At 38.6% G+C, this 23,567-nt stretch overlaps 1 protein-coding gene across 2 annotated transcripts in view; it reads left to right on the top strand.

The window, feature by feature from the left end:
• med13a (mediator complex subunit 13a) overlaps positions 1 to 23,567 on the top strand; it is a 187,311-nt gene that overhangs the window by 129,071 nt on the left and 34,673 nt on the right. The window contains exons 11-22 of one of the 2 annotated variants that reach the window (XM_073053133.1): positions 689 to 911; positions 2,059 to 2,149; positions 3,459 to 3,577; positions 4,096 to 4,189; positions 4,713 to 4,927; positions 5,225 to 5,421; positions 6,626 to 7,557; positions 11,571 to 11,750; positions 15,342 to 15,565; positions 15,702 to 15,894; positions 17,292 to 17,700; positions 19,698 to 19,917. In XM_073053133.1, the coding sequence (XP_072909234.1) occupies positions 689 to 911; positions 2,059 to 2,149; positions 3,459 to 3,577; positions 4,096 to 4,189; positions 4,713 to 4,927; positions 5,225 to 5,421; positions 6,626 to 7,557; positions 11,571 to 11,750; positions 15,342 to 15,565; positions 15,702 to 15,894; positions 17,292 to 17,700; positions 19,698 to 19,917 (3,097 nt within the window). The remainder of the gene's footprint in view (positions 1 to 688; positions 912 to 2,058; positions 2,150 to 3,458; positions 3,578 to 4,095; positions 4,190 to 4,712; positions 4,928 to 5,224; positions 5,422 to 6,625; positions 7,558 to 11,570; positions 11,751 to 15,341; positions 15,566 to 15,701; positions 15,895 to 17,291; positions 17,701 to 19,697; positions 19,918 to 23,567) is intronic. The other variant, XM_073053134.1, reaches the window with a different exon arrangement.

The following is a 23,567-nucleotide window of genomic DNA, read 5'->3' as shown; positions in this document are numbered from 1 at the left end:
AAATGTAGGTTGAATACTGCAGTTTAGTACTTTTTGGTTCAGAAAAATTTTGAGTGCTCAGCCGTTGATAGCACTACAGAATGTGTGAAACAGCTTTCTGGTAGTCACAAAAGCTAAGAAATCTGACTACTAATTACTAAAATCTCTAAAAATGCCTTTTCTGCGGTAAATCTGTTAAATTATCACTACAAACAGTGAAGGGGTGAGTGATGGTGAGGCGAGTTCAGGAGATGAAGCAATGCAGATGGAGTTCTGATTCTAGTACAGCTGGCCTGGGAGTGTGGTTGGATCACTCTGGGTGCCATAAGGAGAAGAGCTGATTTTGCTTGCTCTCCGCGATGTTCACTCTTCTCTCCAGGGTGCCGGAGCCTTTCACTGTCCATTGTTTGACCAATTTAAATACTGGCCCAGATAGACTGAAAAGACAGGGTGTCAGTTGGGAACAAGAGTGGGCTGCTCCGGGATTTGGATCTGAGGGCTTGTTTTTGGTTCTGAATGCTGTTGTTTCACTACAGTTGTTTACATGACTTGTATTTTTTTTAAAATTGGGTTCTTTCGTGTTTCTTGCTTTGTGGCTACCTGTGAGCAAGCAGATATCAAGGTTGCTTAATTTATACATTCTTTGATAAGTGTACTTGACTCTTGAATGCTGGTTAATTATTTTTTTTTGAACTTTTAAAACTTTTAGGTTGGTGGCACGTTCAAATAAGCCATTAAAGATTTCTGAAGAGCGGATTCAGACATATATCCAGAGAATAAACCAATGTTACAAAAGTAGTCGTCTGGAGGCTGATTCTAAGTCAGAAGTTGATCCATATGCATTTGATGATGGAGATGAGGAGTTCAGCTTTCCTGATAAGAAAGACAAACAAGCCACTGAAAGGGATCCTGGAAGGAAACATGCACAGAAGGTGAGCCATGATAGATGAATTTTTCCATTGATGTTGCATTTCCAGAATAGCTTAGTTTATTGATGTCACTAAAATTTCATTTACACATGAAATTTTTGAGGCTGCAGTGTTTAAAATATCAAAAGAAATATTTTTATTCCATTTTCAAAGCTGGGTGAATAACCAGAAAGTTTTAGAGTGACAGAATTCCATCCAGAGCTTGCAACATAGCCTCATGAAGGCATGTACACCAAATGAATGGTGCAGGGGAAGGGAGATACACAGGAAATGAGCTAAAAATGAACATTGGAATAGTAGGTGCTGAGGAGTTTACAGAAATAGGAAGTAGTGAAGCCAAGAAGGGCTTCAAGCAAAAGAATAAATTCTGACTTGGTGTTGCCTGGAACTTGGAGTCAATACAGTTCCACGAAGACAGTGACAGGTGAGTAGAATTTAATGTGAAATTGAACCTGGATGGCTTTAAAGAAGATAAAGAATGAAATTAACTTGAAGATTTGCAAAAGCTATGGCATGCATCTTCATGTAATGTTTGAAGAAGAATTAAACCATAATTTATTGAACATAATTCTTTATGCTACAGTAGCAAATTCTGTGTATTAGAACAGAAATGAAATTGACAGAATCGTTGAAGTATGTGGGACAAATATGTAAAATTTATAAAATTGCAATATTGCAAATAGTGCTGTAGCTTGTAAATGAGAGTTAATTGTGGTTTAAAAACCACGCATACTGTATAAGCTTCTGGTATATGTTGGTCCAATTTCTCTGTGCTTTTCCTGCTTAATATCTGAAAATTATTTTGTTTATAAATATTCTGAAGTGAGCTGGACGCAGATACCTAGAAATAAATCTCAGTATTTCTATGAATCTGCATCCTCCTCACTTTTGGACAGCGTAAGGTTTTCTCAAATAGCTCATTTTTTATATAATTCCAATAAATCTTTATTGTGAAAAGTCTTTTCCCCCAGTGCTTGGTATGACCAATGATATGTCAATAAATAACATTGATGGTTGAAAACAGTTACTTAGATGTAAATTAAAGGAAAATGCTCAAGTTTTGGACTAATAAATATCTGGTCACAAAATTCCACAACACAATACCAGTTGTACATTGATGCAGGTGTAAATTGTAATTTCTGTATTACAGGGCGATAGTGAAAGTGCTGGCACATCTCACTCAACATTACCAGTAGAAGGAGAGGATGCCATGTCACTATTCAATTCTGGAACAAAGCCTGGTATGGTTCACTTTTCTTTTCTGTAACTTTGTCTTCTCACTTTCAAAATTCTCAGATCAATTGAATATAGATATGTGGGATGTAAGTTTTGTGTTAGATTCCTATTATTAGCATGTTAAAAATGAACAACAACCATGGGAATGTTAAATGTTTGGGCTACAAAATCTTGAACGGAATTTATTTTGTGGATGCTCTATTTATTTATTTATTACTGCTGCTTCTAAATTGTCATTTCATTGGTGTCCTCTGATTATTGTGTTTGATCAATATCTTTGTTTTCAAATTTGTATTTTCAGAGAATCAAAAATCATTAGTTGGGTTGAGTTATTCTATTGCGACAAAGTAATCAGATACTGAGAAGGCCATTTTTGTGTGTGTTAGCTTTGTATATGTTTTATCGTTAGCAGGCGTCAGTCAAATCAAAAAAGCTGCTGCAGAGGAGGAGATTAGTTTTAAAGGGATTTCCAGGTTTAGAAAATGATTTTCTCATTTTTGTTTTCTTTCTCCCTTTTATTTTGAACTGATGGATGGGATTACATTTTCAATTGAACTTTGATAGGATCAATACGCCCAAAATGCTGGAGGAACTCAGTAGGCCAGGCAGCATCTATGGGGGAAAAAAGTACAATCCACGTTTTGACCCAAAATGTCGACTGTACTTTTTGCCATAGATGCTCCCTGGCTTGCTGAGTTCCGTTTGCTTGGATTTCCAGCATCTACAGATTTTCTCTGGTTTGTGATTGGATAGGATCAACTAGTTTAATTAATGTTGTTTTCTAACTTCTGACTTTTGTTTCTGAATTATATTAATTTTTGATTTCTTTTGCATATTTTTTCACATTTTTGCATGTCTGTTTGGATCTTTACAAAGACTTTTTACAACAAAACTGTTGATAATTAGATAAGCACATAATACTTACAGATTTTTGAGAACAAACCTTTTAAGTGCTAGTTGATTGCTTCTTTACATTAACATAGCTAAGGCTAACAGTCTCATGGGGGTGGTGGGTAGTTGTGGATGTCAGTTTTGCTTGGCGTCCAATGTATTTCCTCAAGAGTCTCCATGGGGTATAAAATTGAGTGTTAAACCAAAACTTAATCCAATTCTTTATGGTTGGAGTGTTATGGCCATTCCTCTGTACCATAACATCCTATCTAACAGTAAATTTTATTATACTGACCAAAGCAGGTCAAGAGTGCAGCATGTCATTTGGAAATTAGGTACGGCATTGCTAGCAGTAGTCATATATCATATTTAAAAAATCCTCTAACTTGTAGAATTTTAATAGGTTTTCTCTAATTGTTGTAGATGGACAAAAGTCACCCTCGCACAATCGGACTGCATCCACCAGTCTCATGAATGAGGTTGATTTAGTTGTTTCATACAAAGACCTTGACAATCTGTTTGATGACGAGGATGAACTTGTGGTGAGATAGTTTGCTCAGTTTATACTTCCTGATGCTTTTCCTTACTCGTTACTGAAGGAAGATAAAATGACCTGCTAATATGTGTACAGATTTGGAATACGTAAAATTTGCAGATTTTTGTTTTTGGACATTTGATCCTGTTTGCCAACTTGCTTCTAAAACTTTCTGGATTTGTGGTGCAGGAAATATTAATTTTATTTCCTTCAGTGTGGGTTTAGTACTTTTTTTTTAAAAAAAGGATTATGTGGGTCAGCACAACATGGAGGGCTGAAGGGCCTGTACTGTGCTGTAGTGTTCAATGGTTAAACAAGTATATTTACTTTTAAAATGTAGAAGAAATACTTTTTTTAAAAAAATGGAAATTGCATGGTTTACTTCACACAAGTGAGTCAGACTTGAATTGTTAATTATGGATCATGAACTATGGAAAAACAAAATGCTAATTTGTATAGCCATCTAAAGGAGTGGTTTAGTATGCACCATTTTTCTGAAGTGACCATTCATCTAAATGTTTTTAGCAGGCTATTTCTCGAACTGCACATGTTGGATTGGATGAAAAAATGAGCAACAGGGATTCAAAAGCAGGGCCTTTTGATGCTTTCCCCTGTATAAGTAAGCAAAAGTTCCTATTTTGAATTTGTAATCCAGGGAATATCCATTATCTGTTGTTTATCTTCTTGATTCTTTGTTTCCTTTTTAAAAAGAAAAATGGTTGTCTTTGTTTTTCTGTTGTATTGAGACTTACTGTGATTTAAATAATGAAATATATATTTAGTGCCAATGTAAGAGTTGGTGTCTCTTTGTGCTGATCAAGGAAAAGTGTTTGTGCATCTCTTTAGTCTGCTGGTTTATGCTTATTAAAATGTTGAATTATTGGTCAGTTGTTATTGTATCTTGAACTTCAAGCTTATATGTTCTTCCAATACCTGATGACAGAATTTTGAAATGCACTTAATTGTAGAGCAGGTGGGCTGTGTAGTTTGGTAAATGGCTTACTCAAAAATTTCGGAGGTCGATTAAACTGAGCAATGCTGTATTTTGGTTCTGTTATCATCTGTAGAATATTGTAGTATAATCTAATGAGCTTGGATTCTTTTTCCTCAATGTTTGTTCTGTTCTTGATTTGTTTTCATAGGCTCTGCAGATCTCCAGCAAATGTTTCCCACACCTCCATCCTTGGAGCAACATGGTCCAGGCTACTCTCCAATGAATATTAACTGCAAAGAGTTTGGAGGTTTAGATAACACTCCAGGAATGACTCTAGATGGCCATCATTTTACTACAAGTTTGAATCATTTCAAGGTTGAAGTAGAGGAGGGCATGGGTAGCCCAAAGCCTTCAGAGATCAAGGTAACAAAGTTAAAAATAGTTTCTTTAAAAGTATTTTGAAAAGAATATTAAAGAGATTTTTAAAATCAATTTAATGGATTAAACTGATTATATAGACTGTAATGGTATCCACTTCTATGTTCAAAAACACCTCAATACCATGGCAACCAGATATTAATTGGCATTATTGTAGGAAGTCATCCCAGGAATCTCCTTGGGTGGAGATGAAACAATATTTTCTGCATTCGATCTGGCATTGTTACTAGTGTTTAATCCAAAACCTGGATTAAAGTTCTCTTTCCTATTTTTCTTCCTTAGGACTTTTCTTATGTCTATTTCCCTGAGAAGTGCCAAGGCTATGTGGGTTGTACTATGTTTGCACCATTGAAAATTTTACCAAGCCAGTGTATGCCGCCCGTCAAACTGCTAGAGGAGTGTATCTATCGTCCATCATGGACAGTTGGCAAGCTAGACCTGCTCCCTCCTGTTCCTCCCATGCCGTATATCCGGGACATGTAAGTTTATGTTGCACTGTTGGTTAATCAGGTTCAGACAATTGCAAAACTGTATTCAAGCAGGAAATCGTTACTTTCAATGGATCAGAAGAGAATTAATGATAGGTTTTAAATAGAACTACTTCCAGTGACTTCTGTGTCACTGATAGGGAAGTCATAAGTTACAGTTCCTCTAAGAGGGTTAAGAACGTGAAATGCTTAAACATTGGAAATAGAAATGATTGTAGGGTTTTAGTTGATAATTATTTGATGAAGAGGGTAGAGAGTAATGCTGAAAGTAGGAGTCATTTTAGTGTTAGCAAGTTGTTACATTGTTGTCTAATTGGCTTCTCTCCAGGCATCTGTTATCATTATTATTTGAGTGCAAAGGTGCAGTGCACCAGTAATTTATTCCCTGTTCTGGAAATGTACAGTATTTTGCCTTGCACTTTGTCAACTCTCTTGATTTTAAGGTTAATAAATCAATTCTTTATTTCTTTCCTGTAATTGGGATTAAAAATATACTCACTTTTTAATCTGATTAAAGTGCAAGAAGTCCTGTTACTTCTGTTCTACTGATTCTTCATGTATCTGGTGCTTATAAGAGGCTTGGAGTTGTTTACTGTCCACTTTGTGGTGTCTTTAGATGAACAATATAGCTGAATTAATCTTGCATAGTTGAAACTGTTTTTAACCCCTCTAGGTTTTTGCTTTCATTCTCTTGTTGAAAATCTCTGCACTTAGTATCTACTGTCATGGAATCGTGGAACAGTGGCATTGGAATGCACAATGCTTAGCCTTGTCGTAGCCACAAAAAGAAGTTAATCCCACTGAGAATTTGGATCTGTAACTAGCAGAATGGGTTGAACTTGTTAACCATGTTGTGTAAACCTAAATGCTGTGTATCACTCAGCTGTTAGTAGGGCCTCTTGGTTTATGATTGGAGTACAGGCAATAATCAGTGTAGATTTAGCTAAAGAAAACAGTGCCATAGTTTGTTCATGAAACTATATTTTAAAGGAAATGGTATAATTTATAATCAGTCCATCTGCTGTAGTATTTTCCTGATTGGATGAGTGACTTGCGGTGAAAATTCTGTGTTTACAGACTGAGAAAACAAAAGCATTTTGTCTATCCTGTTCTTTACATTCAACTTGTGTGTATATTTCAAAACTTGAATACATTTTTGATTTGGGTTTAACTAATAATCTGCTCTGTTTTGTAGAAACATTCCCAGTGTTGGTAGTGGTATGGATCAGGATTACATTCAGACTTGCACACCACAAATGCATACCCCATTTGGAGTGACGAATAGTGCTCCTCCCAGTAATAGTGGTGCTGGTGTTCTTCCATCACCTGCCACTCCACGCATCTCTGCCCCTACTCCCAGAACACCAAGGACGCCACGCACTCCTCGTGGTTGCGGGGGCCCAGCCAGTGTCCAAGGCTCAGTGAAATATGAAAACTCTGATTTGTATTCGCCTGCCTCTACGCCTTCAACGTGTCGCCCGCTGAACTCAGTAGAACCTGCAACAGTGCAATCCATCCCGGAGGCACACAGCCTTTATGTAAACTTGATTTTATCTGATTCCATTATGAATCTCTTTAAAGACTGTAGCTTCGACAGTTGCTGCATCTGTGTCTGCAACATGAACATCAAAGGAGCCGATGTTGGCTTGTACATCCCAGACCCAACCAAAGAATCTCAGATCTCCTGTACGTGCGGATTTAGTGCTGTCATGAACCGAAGGTTTGGAAACAACTCTGGGCTCTTTTTGGAAGATGAAGTGGATATCATTGGGCGAAACACGGATTGCAGCAGTGAGGTTGAGAAACGATTAGAGGACCTCAGGAGTGTTTCTCTTGAACAAGGGGAAGGAAGCCCCAAGGAGCCTCTGAAAGTGCCTGATGAGTTAATATTGTTACTTCAGGACCAGTGCACTAATCCCTTCTCCCCGCTGAGATCGGTGGATCCTTCAGTAGTGGCAAAATTGCGGACAGTGGGATCACCAGTACGTGTGGAGGATAAAGATTATCACAGGGAATGTTATACAGCTTTGGAGCAGGGATATCAATTCATGGAAAATATGTCAGGAGGAAAGCTTGATGAAACACTCATGAAAAGCTCTTGTTTGCATTTATGGTCAAGAAGAAATGGTGAGTTGTTCTTAATTTGATGGGTAGCAGCAGAGTTCATCAGTTTTTTTTAGAATGGATTGTATTTTTTCTAATTAATGATAATAGAATCATACAGCACAGAAACAGGCCCTTTAGCCCATCTAGTCCATACTATTTATCTACCATGCACTGGGACTATACCTCTCTCATCCATGTACCTATCCAGATTTTTCTTAAATGTTGTAATCTACCACCTCTAATGGCAACTCATTCCACACTTGCACCACCCCAAGTGATGTTGTTGTTCCTCAGGTTCCCTTTATAAATATTTCACCTTTCACTCTAAACCTCTAGTTGTGGCATTACTCAACTTTGGGAGAAAAAGCCTGCTTATATTACTCTTATTTATACCCTTCATAATTTTGTATACCTCAATAAGATCTCCACTTATTCTCCTGCGCACCAGGGAATGAAGTCCTCACCTTTATATTTTAGCGAAACAACATAACAGGTCCCTCCAACCCAACAAGCCCATGTCGCCCAATTAACATACTAACCTGTGTGTCTTTGAAATGTGGGTGGAAACTGGAGCACAAGGAGGAAACCCAACCAGTCATGGGAAAACGTACAAGCAGCGAGAAATGAACCCAGTTCACTGGTGCTGTAATAATGTTACGTTAATCTCTGTGCTACTGTGTTGCCCCTATTCAACCTTTCCCAATAACCCAGGTGCTCAAGTTCTAGTTCGCTTGTAATGTGCCATGTCGTATGGTGTGGATGATCATGGTCTTTCCATGACCTTGATTGTTCTTAGCAATTTTTTCTACAGAAATGGTTAGCCATAATCAGTACTCTTCAGAAATTGTCTACTCGGCGATCAATGGCCGCATAATCAGGACTTGTGATATACACCAGCTGCTCATATGATTATCCACCAGCTGCTCTCATGCCTTTATGTGACCCTGATCGTTGTGGGGCTAAGCAGGTGCTACACATTACCCAAGGGTGACCTGCGGGCTAATGGAGGGAAGGAGTGCCTTACACCTCCTTTGGTAGAGCCGTAGCTCCACTCCACCACCCAAAGTCCTGGTAACATCCTTGTAAATTTTCTCTGAACTCTTTCTAGCTTATTAATGACTTTCCTGTAGATAAGTGGCAGAACTGCATACAATATTCCAAATTTGGCATCACCAACATCTTGTATAGCTGTAATATAACAACCCAACTGCTGTAATCAGTGCTCTGATTTATGAAGGTGAATGTGCCAAAAACATTGACTCTATCTGTGACACCATTTTCATTTAATTATGGATCTGTATTCCCAGATCCCTCTGTTCTACCACACTCCTCAGTGCCGTACTGCTCACCATATAAGACCTACACTGACTGGTTCTCCCAAAGTGCAACACGTTACACTTGTCTGCATTAAATTCCATCTGCCATTTTTTAGCCCATTCTTCCAGCTGGTCCAGATCATGCTGTAAGTTTGTTTTAGTCTTCCTCAGTGTCCACTGTGCCCTTAATGCAAATTTTCTGATCCAGTTTATCACATTATCATTTGAATTATTAATATAGATGATAGGGACCCAGGACTGCTCCCTGTGGCCTACCACTAGTCACAGGTCTTCATTCCGAGAGATTGTTGAATTTTGTTTTGGTTATGATGAATAATTTTGCACCAACTGCTTTTTCAGAATGCTTCAGATACTCACTGATAGTATCGTGTTTGGATATTTGCTGCTAAATTTCAATTGTAACTTTGCAAAAGTGATCTAGTTAAAAGATTGACTAGTTTTTAAAAATTTACAGAAATAATATGAACAAATTATTTGGCAATTGATCCTGTGGTTCACTGTAATGGAAAAGAATTGACAAATGTTCAACTGTTTATAGAGAGAAGAAATTGATTGGCTTCTGAAAATGATTTACTTGAGAGATACCAAAACATGCTCAAAAATGTAGCTTATGTTTTAAAAAAATATTTAGAGATTTATGTAATGCTGTAGAATCAATAAGCATTTTTGTTTTTTCTTAAACATTATGCTCTGGTCATGCCATATTTATTGTTTTGCTATTTTCTCTAATATTTTCATAATTCTGCTTTTTTTTTACAAAAATAAGATGGAGATAATTTTAAGTAACCACCTACTTTGGTAATGGGAATAGTTTTCAAATGTATTTGTTTCAAATGCCTTTGTTAATGTGTGTTGTATCATAACATTATCATATAGTTACACAGCATGGAAAGAGGCTCTTGGGCCCAGCGCATGCTGACCATGCCTATCTTAAGCTAGACCCATTTGCCTTTGTTTGGCCTAAATGCATGTCTAAATATTTCTTTTCCCTGTACCTGTCCAAATATCTTTAAAATTTTGTAATTGTACTTCTACCGTGTGCGCAAAACATGCCCTTCAGGTTGCCTTGAAATCTTTCCCTTCTCATCTTAAACCCATGCAGACTAGTTTCCGACTCCTCTATCCTGATGAAAAGATTCTATCTAATCTGTCTCTCCCTTTTATGATTTTATAAACCTCTGTAGGGCTACCCCTCGACTTCTTTCGTCCAAGCAAAATGCATTCAGTCCATTCAGTCTCTTCTTGATGATGTATGTTCTCCACTCTAGGCAAGAGCTTAGTATTAGTTTCCTGCACCTTTTTTTTTAAGCTTTATCACATCCTTGTAACTTGGCAACCAGAACCGTGTACAATATTTCAACTGTGTTCCAACCAACAATTTCTATCACTAACATAATGCCCCAACTCTTGTATTGAAGGCCTCCACATTGTCAGCCCAGCCCATCCCAATCTCCTTTCTGTTAGCAACTTGTATCCACTCTTTTGTTATCTTTGGGCCATTTTTGTGTTGGTTTGGCATCGTTGTGACATGTATTACAAATGAGAAAGAGAGAGAAAACCTGATTAATATATTGCTTTTTATATTCTTTGAATGTCTCAAAACTACTTTTCATAAAACCATGAAACATAGAAGCATAATTAGGCAATTTAACCCATCAAGTCTACTCCGCCATTCCATCATGACTCTCAATCCATTCTCCTGCCTTCTCCCTGTAACCTTTGATGCCCTGACTAATCAACTACTTATCAACCTCTGCTTTAAATATACCCAATGACTTGGCTTCCACAGCTGTCTGTGGCAATGAATTCCACTCATTCACCACCCTCTGGCTAAAGAAATTCCTCTACATCTTTGTTCTAAAGGGACTCCTATTCAAAGGCTGTGCCCTCTGGTCTTAGACGCCCACATTAGAAATATCCTCTCCAAGTCTACTCTATCTAAACCTTTCAGTATTTGATGGGCTTCAATAAGATCCCTCCCCTCACTCCTCTAGTGAATAGAGGCCCAGAGCCCTTAAATGCTCTGCGTATGTTAACCCTTATATTTTTTGGAATCATTTTTGTGAAATGTAGATATTTCTGTATGCAAACACAGTTGATTATTTTGCTTCTAAACTGTTTCAAATGGCATTAGCTAAAGTAACCAGGTCAAATGGTAAGATTTGACTAGCTCACTTTTACATGGAAAATACAGAAGCAGCGTTACCCTGTTAAAACCTTCACTTCAGTTTTGTAAGTCACTGAATTATGCTCTTGAATAATGATTTAATATTTTAGAAGTGGGTAACAACCTGTGCCACATTCTCTGCCAATCTGTTGGTGCTCCAATGCCAACTGATAATTATTTCCTGACCATTTCTAGCTGATTGAGTGAATGCAAGATTATATAAGACGAAATACTTCTATTTTTAACCCAGATTGTTTTTTTTTGTTCATTGCACATATTGAATGTTACGGGATTCTTGAAAATGCTATTAAGAATGAACACTTAGAGTCTGTATTCATCTGTTTAATTAAATGGAATGTTTATCCACATTAAAATAAGCAGTTTAATGTCTGATTAAAATGGCATAAGCTATGCTTAGTGTTTGCTTGTTAATATGCACAATATATTTTAAGGTAAATGGAAACTACATTTTTTCCTGAAATTTTGAGTTCCTATTCCTGAAGGTAAAATTGTTCTCTTTTTTCTTCCAGCTGTGGATGTCAGCATGCTGTGCTCACAAGATCTTCTGCGCCTGCTTCTCTCTCTTCAACCTGTTCTGCAGGATGCCATTCAGAAGAAACGAGCAGTCAGGTCATGGGAGAGCATTCAGCATGTCCAAGGACCACTCACTTGGCAACAGTTCCACAAACTGGCTGGTCGGGGATCTTATGGTAAAATAACTACTACTTTAGTTTGCTGCCATTGGATGCAGTGTATTTACCAATATATTAATAGAGTTATAAAAGCAGTTTTAATCTCCAGTTTAATCTCTATAAATCTCTGTAACCTCTGTAAATTCATCATGAAGTCATGATTACCAGTACTAGGCTATGCAAATAGGATAACTATTAATTTTGCAAAGCATCTTAAAGTGATTTACAGGGGCATTTTCATCCAGAATTGGACATGGTGTTATTCAGGGAGATGGTCAAATGCTTTGGTCAATGAGATTGATTTTAAAGTATCTTAGAGGAGAAAAAAGATATAGCATGATCTTGGGAAGATCTCCAAAATTTAGAGCCTTGGCAGGTGAAAATGTGGCATCATGCTTGAATAATTAAGGATGATCAAAAAATCAGAATTTAAGTATTTTGGGGCTGAAGTAGTTTTGGGCAGTCATTGGGACTTGTGACCCAGGATGACTGACTTCCACTCTGTGTTGTGGTTCTAAAGTTACAGGTATACCCAGGTATATTGTGGAACCTTAAATTGTACCACAAGTGGGGCAGAGTATGTCTAGTGTGTTGATGGTTCGTATAGTGGTGTACTCCTGTTGTTAATCCTGAGTTCCTGGTGCATAAATTTGAGGATCCCAATGCCATTCTCAATACTCCTTCTTTGAGCCATAAAGGACCATGGATTTTTGGTCAATGGGGAGGTTGAATTTATTTGAAAGAGGCTCTGAGCTCTCCAACTGGAAACTCCTTCCCGTGATAGAGTTTGGAATAGAGTGCTTGTTTTGGGAGACATGTTAGGCAGGTTAATGACATGTGTATGCCCAGAAGAACTGACCGAGAGAGATCAGTGCTGGGAATGTTGGCTGGGAGCAATATTGCTTTGTCTTTTTCTGACAGATTTCAAGGATTTTATAGAGGAGGCATTGGTGCCATCTTTCCAGTGCATTGAAATGGCTGCTGTATATAGTCCAGAAGGTCAAAGATTACCTGCTGCCCAATAGTCCATGTGGTTTGTCCTAGGTTTTAGTTCTAGGTCTGGAGACATTCTCTCAATTGACCTGTGGCTGTACTGACCTATTGAGGGCAATGTGAATTTCATTATTGATGTCCACCCTTTCTGAAGTGTGACACCCGAGCTATAAGAAGTGGTCCGTGTTTTTCATGGTTGCCAGGGAGTGTTGGACAGTGGGGCTAGATTGGTTGTAGACCTGAGGATATTGTATGTAATGGACATCCTGAAAAGTACTTCTGTGAACAGGTGGAGCAGATAAGTGTGGGTGAGTGTGGCTGGGAGATGTGAAAGCAAGAATGAGTATTTTAAAATCCATTTTATTTATAACCAGTTGTAGGTTAGCATACACAGACTTGATAGATATTTGTCAAGATAGTCAGCAAAATGTTGGATGATACTGAGGGAAAAAAAGCCAAGAAAATGTTAGGACTGTCAGTTCTTGAACTAAAATGTGCATGACAAAGGTTCCTGCAACAGATGTGCTGAAGTGTTGTTCCTTGTTACCCTAGTCTGATATAATTTTGGGTCAGTGGCTGTGAAATGGAATTTTTGCTAAGTACTAACAACCATGTTGTTACTTTATCATCTTGGAGCAAGTTTCTGATCTATCTGTTTTATACCCACATAATAGAGAGAGAGAAAGGGGGATTGGGGTGGGGAGAGAGACATCAATAGATCTTTGATCTATGTTCTAACATCATTTGGTGAGATCTCCCCGTTCTCCCTTCACACAAACTTTTCAAATTTATTTATAGGATGTAGCTGCAGGCAACTTCAAATTAATTAAATTTGCTTTTGTGGGACAGTAATAAGGGTTAGCTGCTTTCTTAAATTGCCCTAACAAGTTAGAACAATTCATGATCCATGTCCTCGGTAAATACGGATGCAAAATACTTATTTAGGACCTCACCCACATTCTCCAACTTCAAATACATGAACTGTCCTCCATCCTTCAGTGATCCTACCTGTTCCTCTGTTAACCTCTTGCTCTTGATGGTTTGTATAAAATGCCTTGGGATTCTCTTTAATACTACATGGCAAGGATTTTCCATGGCCCCTCCAGGCTCTCCTAATTCTCTCCTTGAGTTTTTTTCTGGCTTATTTATAATCCACAACAAGTTCTCTTTATTTTAGCTTCCTAAACAGCAGAAAGGAAACTATAGACCTTTTGGCCTGACATCAGTGGTTGGGAAGTTATTGGAATCGATTGTTAGGGATGAAATTATGGAGCATGGTTACCTGAAAGGAAAATCCTGCCTGACTAACCTACTGCAGTTTTTTTGAGGAAATTACAAGCAGGGTAGACAAAGGAGATGAAGTAGATGTGGATTTTCAGAAGGCCTTTGACAAGGTGCAACACGTGAGGGTGTCATGCAGCCTACAGGATAGTCTAATTCTCTGCTTTGTGAGTATTGTTCATACTCGGATTGGTTGTGCTAACCTGGCTAATGCTGATGAAGGCTAAAGTCAGAAACTTGCTCCTGAAAGTATGAAATGAAAGTTGTTTATCAAAATAATTGTTTAAAGTATTGGATTGTTATTGCTATGCGTTTCCGAACAGTGCAACTCTGTGTTATGTAGATGATTTTGAGCATGAGATAATTAACCTACATTTCATCAGGCATGGGTTGATACTCGTAATGGATTTTGTACAAAGAGAATCTGTGTTTGTGGTGTATCTTAGGGTGCTCAAAAGCACTTTACAACCAGCGAATTGAAATGAGTTATATTTTGTAATTGTTGGTGCACATCAGGGCCCCAAAATAACAATGAAATAGCAAACAGTTAATCATCTACAATAAAAAAACAATCAATTTGTGGTGAGCTCATCCACTCCCTTTAACAGTGCCATTAGATTTTTGAAAACCCTAAGTTTAGAGACAGCTTTGTTCAGCATCCTTTTTACTTGGAAGTGTCAACATAGATTGAGTTTAAAAACTCTGGTGGGATTTGAACCCGCACCACCTGATTTGTACAAGAGTGCCAAACTTGAAACTAAGTACGTTATGCTGATCCCATGAGAGTAATCTCAGAGAGCAGTCCTTTTCCTTAAAGTAGTTTTGACAATGTTGTGATCTCAGTGCTTCAGAATGAGATGTTTTAGGATAACATTTACATAAGCAGTTGCGGTAATTCTCTAATTATTTGGAAACAACCGAGTAACTGACCATATTGTGTTTGAAAGTAAATAGGCAAGAAGCCAAAATAATTGCCCACTCATCACATGGTCAAGATTCTTTTATGTTTAAAAAATGTGTTATTCACATTCCAGCAGTAGAGCATTCTGCATATTGTTTAAGATGGGCTTGGAGTAGTATACACATACCATTAGTATTACGTGTACATTGATGTAGATTAAATAGACCAGCAAGTCTATTTTCATGTTGTGATTTTATATCTGATTTGATAGTGGAGACTTAAAAGGATATTGTCAACCAGACCTGTGGTTATAAAGATGCAGGTACACCATACAAAGTAACAGCTATTACGTGATAGGGGTAAAGCAGAAGAGTATAAAAGACTGATAATTTGAGCAATCGGGTCTTAACTGATGGCCTCTTTCATCAACACAGGTACTGATGAGTCCCCGGAGCCACTTCCTATCCCAACGTTTATGTTAGGTTATGAATGCGATTTTCTGGTGTTATCTCCATTTGCATTGCCATATTGGGAGAAGCTTCTCCTTGAGCCCTATGGATCACAGAGGGATATTGGGTATGTGGTGGTATGTCCGGAAAATGAAGCCCTTTTAAATGGAGCAAGGAATTTCTTTCGTGATCTCAGTGCAGTCTACGAGGTAAGTAATCATTTATGTATATGAATTTAAATATTTAAAAGGTAAATTCCTTTTGCCAAAATGATGGTTTGAATAAAACCACAATGCAAAAATATTGTTGAGAATTTCAACAAATGCTCTTTTGCTTGAACTTCAGTCCTGTAGACTTGGACAGCACAGGCCTATCTCAAAGTTGCTTCCTGATGGCATCATGAAAGTGGGGACCAAAGCAGCTTTGAAAATTGCAGAACAGCCGGTAACTGACTGGATCTCTCAGCATTGTATGAACACCAACAGTGAAGCTTATTCCAAACTGAAACTTTACGCTGAAGTATGCAGACATGATCTAGGTGAGTACTTGTGATCAATGGTAAGCTAGCATGATAATTCCTTGTCCCATAATTGTTAAATGATCTATTATCTTGAGTGCCTATGTCATGTGTATTATATTACCGTAGATTCCGGATTATAAGCCGCTACTTTTTTCCCACATTTTGAACAGCTTTGAACTCTGCGGCCTTTAATCCAGAGCGGCTAATACATGGTTTTTTTTCATGCCGCCTCGTAAACATTTTGCCTCGTAACAGTAGACCAATAAAATTGATGAGTAGTTCACAGAGGTCCAATGAAATTGTACGATAAATCAAGCGCACTTTCACAATTAAATTATTGTAAATCAGTCATTTGTACTCACCCTCATCAACATGGAAAATACTCGAAGAAAAGCAAGACCCGAGCGCGTCAGACCCGATTAGACCCGATCGCGTTACGCAAGCGCGTCAGACCCGATTAGACCCGATCGCGTTACGCAAGCTCGTCAGACCCGATTAGACCCGATCGCTTTACGCAAGCGTCAGACCCGATTAGACCCGATCGCGTTACGCAAGCGCGTCAGACCCGATTAGACCCGATCTCGTTACGCAAGCGCGTTAGACCCGATTAGACCCGATCGCGTTATGCAAGCGCGTCAGACCCGATTAGACCCGATCGCGTTACGCAAGCGCGTCAGACCCGAGCGAAAACGCTGCTTTTAAGTTAAAGGCGATCAATAACTTTTCCTGGTAGGCTGCCGTATATATATTTTTACCAGTCGCTAGGAGATATTGGAATGTTGTTCGTGCTGTTCAGTAAAAAAGTATATGCAACGTAATTTGTGTTACCGATACGTATGTATATTTAAAAGTAGCGGTGCGGCCTAAAATCCGGTGCGGCCTTTACAATTAAAAAATTGATTTTATTTCTAAAATTAGAGCCAGCGGCTTTTAATCAGGTGCGCTCTGTAGTCCGGAATCTACGGTAATTGATTTCTAATACTAAAGCAGACAACATACTGAACATTGCAATTTCTTTGCAAATAAGACAGATTGCACAGTTAACCGACTGCACATTTGCTATTTTATACAGAAAAATATTAGAACCCTGGTTTCACTCTTTTTACTAGCATGTGCTATTTGTGAAGTCTTGGAAATGTGTTAACATAAGATACTATATGCTAAAAGTCTACAAAAAAAATTAACATTTCTGGTGAAGGACATTTATCAAAAGACCTGGATCACGAAGTTAACTGGAGTACTATATGTCCAAGATTCTAGCAGATGCATCTACTTCCAAAAGTTTTTATTTTTATCCTCCTGAGTTGTTCTGATGAATATTTGAGAGAGTTTAAATAAATGTCATTTTGTGCATTTTGTAAGAAACTTGCAGCCGTGCTCAGTGTTTTAAAATCTGTATTTTCTCCTTGTTTCAGGCCCATATCTTGCTGGTCAAACACTGGACAGTTCCTTATTATCACAACCTAACCCTGTTTCCCCATCCAGTCGGTCCACTACTTCTCAGACTCCATTACAGTGTTCTGCTGGTGCTGCATCTGCTGCAGCCTCCAACTCCACTCCTGTACTGACCAGTACTTTAACAAACACTGCTGCAGCCTCCACGGTTGCCGCTGCCACTTCGAGCGTGCCCCTGGCCAATTCATCATCTGCTGTCAAACAGTGTTCCTCCTTTTCATCATTTGCACATTTGAACAACAACTCTAGCGCTGTGACTGCACAGGGATCAGCCACCCAGAATGGACAACTGCCCCAGCAGAATACTGGAACATCCAATGATGCAACAACAGGTGGTACAGGGCAGCAGCATCAGGATCCTCCAGAGAGGTGAGCGAGTTGCCATTTTAAAATACTCTGATTTGTGAATATTTTGCACTTGAATGAACTGAACCTCGCACATCTGCAGTCCATTTCATGTGCAAGTATAGAGGATGTTGTTTGGATACAAAGCAGATTATAACAAAGTTTCTTTCTTGATCTATAAAATTCCATGATGCTGTTGGGTCACGAATTCTACAATTTAGACCCAGCAACAATATTGGAAGATGATAAATTTCCAAGTCAGGATGGTATGCAGCTATAACAGACATCCTTGGAATTCATGGAATTCGAATTGTAAAGGCTCCAATTTTTAGTGTGCAGGGAATAACCACTGACTAAAAGTGCAACTGAATCATAATACGGTGGATATGAGAGCAGGACATAAACTAGGTAACCTTCAATGACTGTTTCTAAAAGTGACCCCAATTGTTCCACTAGTGGCAAGACAAAAATCAGAAATGAAAAGAAATATAGAGTTGTTCTTAGTACTGCAGATGTGGTCTAACCATGCTTTAGTAATATAATTTTCCTTGCATTTTTTGATAGGAACAAACAGAAACAGCAGTAATAGGAAAGATGTTAAAATGCATCTTTTGTTTTTGTGTATGCAGTTTCTATAATTTGGATTCCTCTTGTACCAAAGTGGTTGTCTATTATCACAAATCCAGGAGAATATATACAATCCGTTGGAATCTGAAAGCCATTGGAGCCAGGACCTGAAATATGTACAAATGCTCTAACTTGAGCAATTTATATGTCATTGTTTCTGCCTGTTTGGTTCAATTATCCTAGGGTGTTATGCAGCTTTGGTTTGAAAGAGTTATGTCAGATAAACATCAGAACTTTTTGACGGCAATGAAATCTATTAAGATGGGGGTGAATCAGAAGAGGCATTACCAATGATGTCTTCATCATACAGATGTGTCACAGAAGTTACTTGTCCATGTTTTTTTTTTTGGCTCCCGTTGATAGCCGCCCAAAATACAGGGATATTGTAGAGTCCTGAGAGTAATGTGTCTTTAATGTAATCGGTGAACACTGAATAACAGATTACTGGATTCCTATCATAGAAATAGAAAATTGATTCACTATTCATATCTTTATCGAACCATTGAATGTTCTTTTCTGCTGCAGAGCCCCCCCTTGACTTACTGATTCAAATTCATGTTTTGGGCAGAGTACAGATGGGTTGTTTTCTTTTCCTGCTGGAAATAAGATTGCTGTCTTCACCTCTCGGTAAAATTGAATGCTAGTATTTACTAATTATAAATGTCTTTCGGTGGAGCTTTAAACCCATGCATGCCTTGTTTTTTTTAAAAAAGAAATGTCAAAAACAATTAAATATTTTCTGTATGCCTTGGAGAGAAAAATAATAGGAGTTGCAAAATACTACTTGTTTGCAATTCTGAATTATAAAATAGTAGAGCTGATGGTATGTTTTCGTATGTCCATGACAGAGAATGTACTTTGGGCTGGCCAGTCAAGGAGATGAACCTATGAAAATAGAATAATTATTTTACTTTCAGAAGGAATAAATTATTTTCCAGGTATCAGTGATACCAGCTTGTATATGGCCAAGGAGTAAAAACAATGGGCTTTCCTTACATTTCCTTGCAACATAGAAGTAGGCCATTCTGCCCATAGCATATACTGGCTCTCAGAGTATGCAGATTGTCCTATCTGTCACTACTTCCCTGTGTAATCTGTTTTCTCTCAGCTGCTCATTGATTCCCTTCTAACACTCACCTACACTATGGGCAGTGAATAGTAACCAATTAACTGATCAGCAAGCACATTTTTGGGATGCACAAGGGAGGATCATATGGAGAAGCTGCAAACTCCATTCATGTACCATTCAAGGTTGGGATCAAGTCACTAGATCTGTGTGTCATTGTTGACAAATGCACAATTATACCACCCTTGTTTTGTATTGATACTGTAATGCCTTGGTTAATAATATGCAGTTATATGCTGACTTTTGATTCTTTTTGTTTGTATTGCAGCACCATGGAAAGGGATAAAATTGGGGTCCCAACAGAAGGGGAATCACATGCTGTCACTTATCCACCATCTATTGTTGTATACATTGTGGATCCTTTTACATATAATACAGACGATGAAAGTTCGTCGTCTTCAAATGTTTGGACACTCGGGCTGTTGCGCTGCTACTTGGAGATGATCCATTTCTTGCCCCAGCACATCAAAAATGCAATATCTGTGCAGGTGGGTACAGGTTTTTAAGATGAGAAAGTGACCATAGAAGAGAAACTAGTTCCTTTAATATTGTTGCAAGATTGCTTTAGCATGCGAAGAATACCTCTCCTTCATGTCTAAGATCTTTATACATTGACCTCTGTAGGAACCCACGTAATGCATTTGGAGGTGTTTGTTTCGTGTGTTAGTGTGGTGGATAATTATTTGTAATTCAAAGATGATCTGATACTAGGGTGCTTTAAAACAATCACATTGGAGCATTAGACAGACAGACAAACATACTTTATTGATCCCAAGGGAAATTGGGTTTCGTTACAGCTGCACCAACCAAGAATAGTGTAGAAATATAGCAATATAAAACCATAAATAATTAAATAATAACAAGTTAATCATGCCAAGTGGAAATAAGTCCAGGACCAGCCTATTGGCTCAGGGTGTCTGACACTCTGAGGGATACACTTGAAGGTAAAATCTGAAGGATTTTGTGGTGATTCATCATAGAATGAAAGTTTATAAATATTTTCTGTTACCCACCTGGCTTTATCTAGAATGTCTGGAGTGAAGGGAATCCTTTTTTCCACAGGTCCAAGTGCCTTGCAGCAGTAATTTAATTGTGAAGGCCTCCTGAAAGTCTAAGTACACCAAATCCCTTGCTGTTTCCCCTTTATCCTTTTTGTTACAATCTCAGAGTCGTAACAAATTTGTCAAGTGTGACCTTTCTTTCATAGACTCTGTCCAGTCCTATTGTTTTCTAAAGGCCAGTTTCATAATAAGTACTTTCTGGTATTCCCAGCTACAGAGGAATTCTGATAATCCACTATCTGATTGTGTGGAATTCATGCCTGCTTAGTATCTGACTCTCTTTGGACTTATTGAGGCCCTTGTTTCCATTGTTCTCTTTGAGCTTACCCAGTTCATTAGAAGATTCATTATAAGGCCATAAGACCTAGGAGCAGAAGCAGGCCATTTGGCCCATCAAGTCTGTTCTGCCAGTCCATCATGACTGATTTATTATCCCTCTCTACTCCATTCTCCTGCCTCCTTGTACATTAACCCTTTCACTCCTGGGATCATTCTCATAGACCTCCTCTGGACTCTCTTTAATGCCAGCACATCCTTTCTAAGACAAAGGGCCATAATACTCCAAGTGCAGCCTGAACAATGACTTATAAAGCCTCAGCATTACATCCTCGTTTTTGTACTCTAGTCCTTTTGAAATGAATGCTAACATTGCATTTGCCTTCCTTACTACTGACTCAACCTGTAAGTTAACTTTTAGGGCAGGAATTCCCAACCTGGGTCTATCTTGCTTAATGGTATTGTCCCATGGCATAAAAAAGATTGGGAACTGTGGCTTTGGGGAATCCTACACAAGGACTTCCAAGTCCCTCTGCACCTCCGATTTTTGAATTTTATTTCCATTTACAAAATACCCCATACCTTTAATCGTTTCGCCAAAGTGCATGCACTTCCCTGCATTATATTCCATCTGTCACTTCTTTGTCTCTTTCTCCAGTCCTTCTGCAGACACCCTGCTTCCTCAACACTACCTGCCCATTCAGCTATCTTCATATCATCTGCAAACTTGGCCACAAAGCTGTCAATTCCTTCATGCAAATCATTGATATACAACGTGTAAGAATCGGCCCCAACACCGACTCCAGTGGCATACCACTCGTCACCAGCAGCTAACCAGAAAAGGGCCCCTTTATTCCCACTCTTTACCTCCTGCCAGTTCCCCAATCTTCTATCCATTTTAGTTTATTATCTTCGAAGGTTCATTTTATTGTCAAAAGTATGCATGTATGATACAACAACATTTGTCTAGTCAGATAGCTATTAAATATAGAAAGACCATGGGTGCTGATGAAAGAAAATTCATCAGCCACCCCCCTTCCCCTCACCCCATCAGCATGAAAAAGAAAAGAAACAAAGCTCAGAGACCCCACAATTACCTCCTCCACGCAGCAAAAAAAAGTGTGAATAACAATCGCTGACCCCCTACACGTAATAATCCCAGATTCCTGATACTCTCACTCGCAGGAAAAAACAGCGGCAGTAGCACCAAACCCCCAACTAGACACTCACACCTGCCAACCAGCTGCAGAAAGAAAACACTGAAAAACGGAAGGAAAGCAGTATAGAGTAGTCCAATAATCACATAAACAGAATAATGTATGGGAAATGTCTTTTAGGCTGCATACAAGGAGAACAGCTGTATGAACACAGTCCTTCCGTAAAGAGTGACTGCCAAACAGGGTCCAAACGCTACTGATCTGGGTTGAATGCACCAATCCTGGTCCCAACACCACCAATCCAGCTGCTGACCGTCTCTGTTGGGAGTCATTTCTGACCCCTCCACATTCACCTCGATTCTTCAGTTTTCCTCACCGCTTTGAGATGGAGTTGCTCACGACTCTGTGCCTCATCTCTGGTCTTTTCCATGAGTCACCTTGTGTATCTTTCCTGTAATACTCAAGTTCTTATTTTGTTTAGCAGCCTCAAGTGCAGCACCTTGTCAAAGGCCGCCTGAACCAAATAAACAATAACCACTGACTCTCCTTTGGCTGTCCTGTCTGTTCTATCCTCAAAGATTCCAACAGATTTGTCAGGCAAGATTTCCCCTTCTGAAAACCTTGCTGACTTTGATCTATTTTATCATGTGCCTCCAAGTACCTCGAACCTCATCCGTAATAGCTCCCTCCCTCCTTGAAGAGTGGAGAGACATTTGCACTATTCCAGTCCTCCAGAACCCATCCTAAATCTAGTGATTCTTGAAAGATCATTACTAATGCCTCCACAGTCTCTTCAGCCACCTCTTTCAGAACCCTGGGGTGTACACCATCTGTTATATACCTTAAGACTTTGCAGCTTCCCAAGCGCTTTCTCTTTAGTAATAGGAGTGACATTATCATAACATTGTTACTGTGTAACATGTAATAAAAGTGAGTTTAAAGTTTGAGGTATTAATTTAATATAATCAATCATCTGGAAACATGTCACTCCAGTAATCCAGCTCTACCAAAATCCAGAGAGGTGCCATATTATTGAAGTTTTATTATTCTGATGTTTCATTAGAGTTGTAGAAGAAAAATTACCAGATATATCCTCTTTATAAAAGGCAAGGCAAATCTAATCCTGCTAATTTACCACACAATTAGTCTGTTTTAATTATCAGCAAGGTTGGATCAATAGTACTGTCAATAACCTATACACCGATGCTCAGTTTGGGTTTTGCTGGGGCTTCTTGGCTCAGGCCTCCTTACAGCCTTGATCCAAATGTGGATCAGAGTTGAATTCCAAAAGTAAGGTGAGATGTGGGGGGAGGGGTGGGAAGTAAAATCTTAGGAGTTACTGCTCTTGACAGCAAGAACTCTTGATGAATTGTGGTACCAGGTGCTTTGGCACAACTAAAGCCAGTGGGCATAAAAGAGAATGGCTAGTCATACCAAGGAAGGCAGTTGAGGTAGTTAGAACTTAAATCAGTATTCCCACTTTATCAAGGTTACCCATTATTAAATGTAAACTCTGTTTTTCTTTCCACGCATATTGCTCAACTTTCTGAATATTTTCTGCATTTTGTTTTAATTAACCATGTTACTTTGGGGAAGTAGGGAAAGGTGCCAGGTTACTTCTCCATCTTAATGTAGCCTGCAAAA

This window comes from Hemitrygon akajei, chromosome 8, assembly GCF_048418815.1.
Source record: "Hemitrygon akajei chromosome 8, sHemAka1.3, whole genome shotgun sequence".
Classification (NCBI taxonomy): domain Eukaryota; kingdom Metazoa; phylum Chordata; class Chondrichthyes; order Myliobatiformes; family Dasyatidae; genus Hemitrygon; species Hemitrygon akajei.
Note: the sequence above shows the minus strand (reverse complement) of the source record. Positions and strands in the feature narration are given on the sequence as shown.